Source organism: Limanda limanda, chromosome 22 (assembly GCF_963576545.1).
Source record: "Limanda limanda chromosome 22, fLimLim1.1, whole genome shotgun sequence".
Classification (NCBI taxonomy): Eukaryota; Metazoa; Chordata; class Actinopteri; order Pleuronectiformes; family Pleuronectidae; genus Limanda; species Limanda limanda.
This window is the reverse complement of record NC_083657.1, coordinates 400,001-402,500: the sequence shown is the minus strand read 5'-3', so window position 1 is coordinate 402,500 and position 2,500 is coordinate 400,001. Positions and strand designations below refer to the sequence as shown.

The 2,500-nt window shown below is 53.7% G+C and overlaps 1 protein-coding gene across 1 annotated transcript in view; it reads right to left on the bottom strand.

Annotated features, from left to right (window-relative positions):
- Positions 1-2,500, bottom strand: part of LOC132995915 (ephrin type-B receptor 4b-like) — a 15,508-nt gene that overhangs the window by 455 nt on the left and 12,553 nt on the right. Inside the window, exons 18-20 of the mRNA XM_061066158.1 lie at positions 2,033-2,226; positions 1,616-1,774; positions 1-1,030 (exon numbers count right to left, since the gene is read on the bottom strand). The exon at positions 1-1,030 is cut by the window's left edge and continues 455 nt beyond it. Coding sequence (XP_060922141.1) covers positions 925-1,030; positions 1,616-1,774; positions 2,033-2,226 — 459 coding nt within the window. The 3' untranslated portion in view covers positions 1-924. The remainder of the gene's footprint in view (positions 1,031-1,615; positions 1,775-2,032; positions 2,227-2,500) is intronic.

Genomic DNA, 2,500 nt, shown 5'->3' with positions numbered 1-2,500 from the left:
CGACCATCTGCTGGTTTCCTGTGACTTTAAATCAGTGGTCATGGGAATTTCAGCGCCTGAAAAGTCACAGTAAATTTGCTAAATCTTAAAAAATGTCCTGTAAAAGATTTGAATGATTCCCATGAAAACTTCAGTAATGTTCTCAAAGATTTCCTCAGAATGTTCCCAGTGTTTTCTGACGCAATCCCAGAATATTCTCATCATGATTATGAAGAGAACGATATTCAGATCGTCGATGTTTCACAAAATAAATCCTCTAAAGACGTCCCGAGGTTCCTCGGGTGAATATTCCCACAGTCCGTTTGGAAATGATTCGTCCACAACTTTAAAATGTCTGTAAAAATGTTCTGATCAAATCCCAGAATATTCCTTAAAATCAGTAAAAACTCGTCCACGAAGAAAATCCTTCAGATGAAACAGAATCTGCAGGAAGTTCTGTTCATGTTGCACCAAAGGAAAACCCCCTGTTTGATAGACAGGGCTCAGAACCAATCCCAGCTGGGCTCTAATGCAGTGGGCGGGGCTTAGCCATGTCAGCAGGGTTGTAGTGGGCAGCACCAGGAAGAACTGAAATAATCTGCGACCAATCAGAGGCGTCCCCTGAACTGAATCCGATGTCCTGTGGCGGATGCTGATCTGACATTGGCTGTTCAAACAACCAATCAGGTCAGGGTAGGAGGAGCCTCAGGATTCCTGAGGAGGGGAGTGGCTGTAGTGGTTTGCAAGGCGGGGGGGCTAAATAAGTCCTTAGCGCTGACCAGCCGTTGTTCATAATAATGTGGGTGGAGTCTATGCAGGGGCAGTAAATCCATGTTACTCATTTAGTTCTTCCTGCTCCTTCATGTCACAGCAGCTCTCATTGGTCCAGAGGCAGGAAGTCTTCTGCATCGTGGGCGTGGTGGTGGAGGACAGCTCTGTGATTGGTCAGTAGAGCAGGGTGGGCGGAGGCTTGTGTATCCTGAGCGTCTGAATGGACGAGAGGATCTTCTTCTGGTGACCGGCCAGGGTCACGCCCACTCTGAGCAGGTCTCTATGGAAACAGGAGGAGAGGAAGGTCAAAGGTCAGAGTCAAAATCACCAAGAACAAGAGTGTTGACTGTGTCAGTGGGCCCTGAGTGTTGACTGGCAGGCAGCCTGGTCTGTGTTAGTGTGCCCTGAGTGTTGACTGGCAGGCAGCCTGGGTTGTGTTAGTGGGCCCTGAGTGTTGACTGGCAGGCAGCCTGGTCTGTGTCAGTGGGCCCTGAGTGTTGACTGGCAGGAAGCCTGGTCAGTGGGCCCTGAGTGTTGACTGGCAGGCAGCCTGGGTTGTGTTAGTGGGCCCTGAGTGTTGACTGGCAGGCAGCCTGGTCTGTGTCAGTGGGCCCTGAGTGTTGACTGGCAGGCAGCCTGGTCTGTGTTAGTGTGCCCTGAGTGTTGACTGGCAGGCAGCCTGGTTAGTGTGCCCTGAGTGTTGACTGGCAGGCTGCCTTGTCTGTGTCATGGGCCCTGAGTGTTGACTGGCAGGCAGCCTGGTCAGTGGGCCCTGAGTGTTGACTGGCAGGCCGCCTGGTCAGTGGGCCCTGAGTGTTGACTGGCAGGCAGCCTTGTCTGTGTTTGTGAGTGACGATGATCATACTCAGTGTTGAGTTGCGAGACGATCTCCAGGCTGATGAGACCGGCCTGAACGAAGCTCTGCTCATATCGCTCCATCTTTATCGCTCGGAGCCACTCGGACACGGAACCACAGGCAGAGAGACGAGGGGGGACGCGCTGGTCCAGAAGAGGCTGGGACGAGCTGAGAGACAGAGAGACAGACAGAAAGGAAATTGCTTCAGGAATGTGATCATATGACCCTCTCTGCACCTGCTCATGTAAACAACCATGTGTAAACAGCTGTCAATCACACAGCTGGCTGCCCCGCAAGCCCCACCCACTGCCTGTCTCTCCATGGCAGACTCTGACCTTTGACCCCAGAAGCCACCAGCTGGTGCATGAATGAAATTCCACAGCTGCCAATCAAAGCCTCCACTGTCTGCTTAGCAAGGTGCCTCACCTCGTGCCCTCCTGGTGCGTCAACTTCAGGGAGGCGGGGTTACGGATCAGCCTATCGAGCGCTGCCACCACATCACAGAACCTCGGCCTGTTGGCTCGTTCCTTCTGCCAGCAGTCCAGCATCAGCGCGTGCAGGGAGGAGGGGCACTCGGGCGGCGGGGGCAAGCGGTAGTCCTGCTCGATGGCGTTGATCACCTGAAGAAGAGAGGGACAGATGGGTGAGTGAAGCGGGTGAGAGACAGACAGGTGAGTGAAGCGGGTGAGGTAGAGACAGGTGAGTTAGGCGGGTGAGAGACAGACAGGTGAGTGAGGCGGGTGAGGGACAGACGGGTGAGTGAGGCGGGTGAAAGACAGACAGGTGAGGGAGGCGGGTGAGAGACAGACAGGTGAGTGAGAGACAGACAGCGGGTGAGTGAGAGACAGACAGCGGGTGAGAGACAGACAGGTGAGTGAGGTGGGTGAGCTGTCT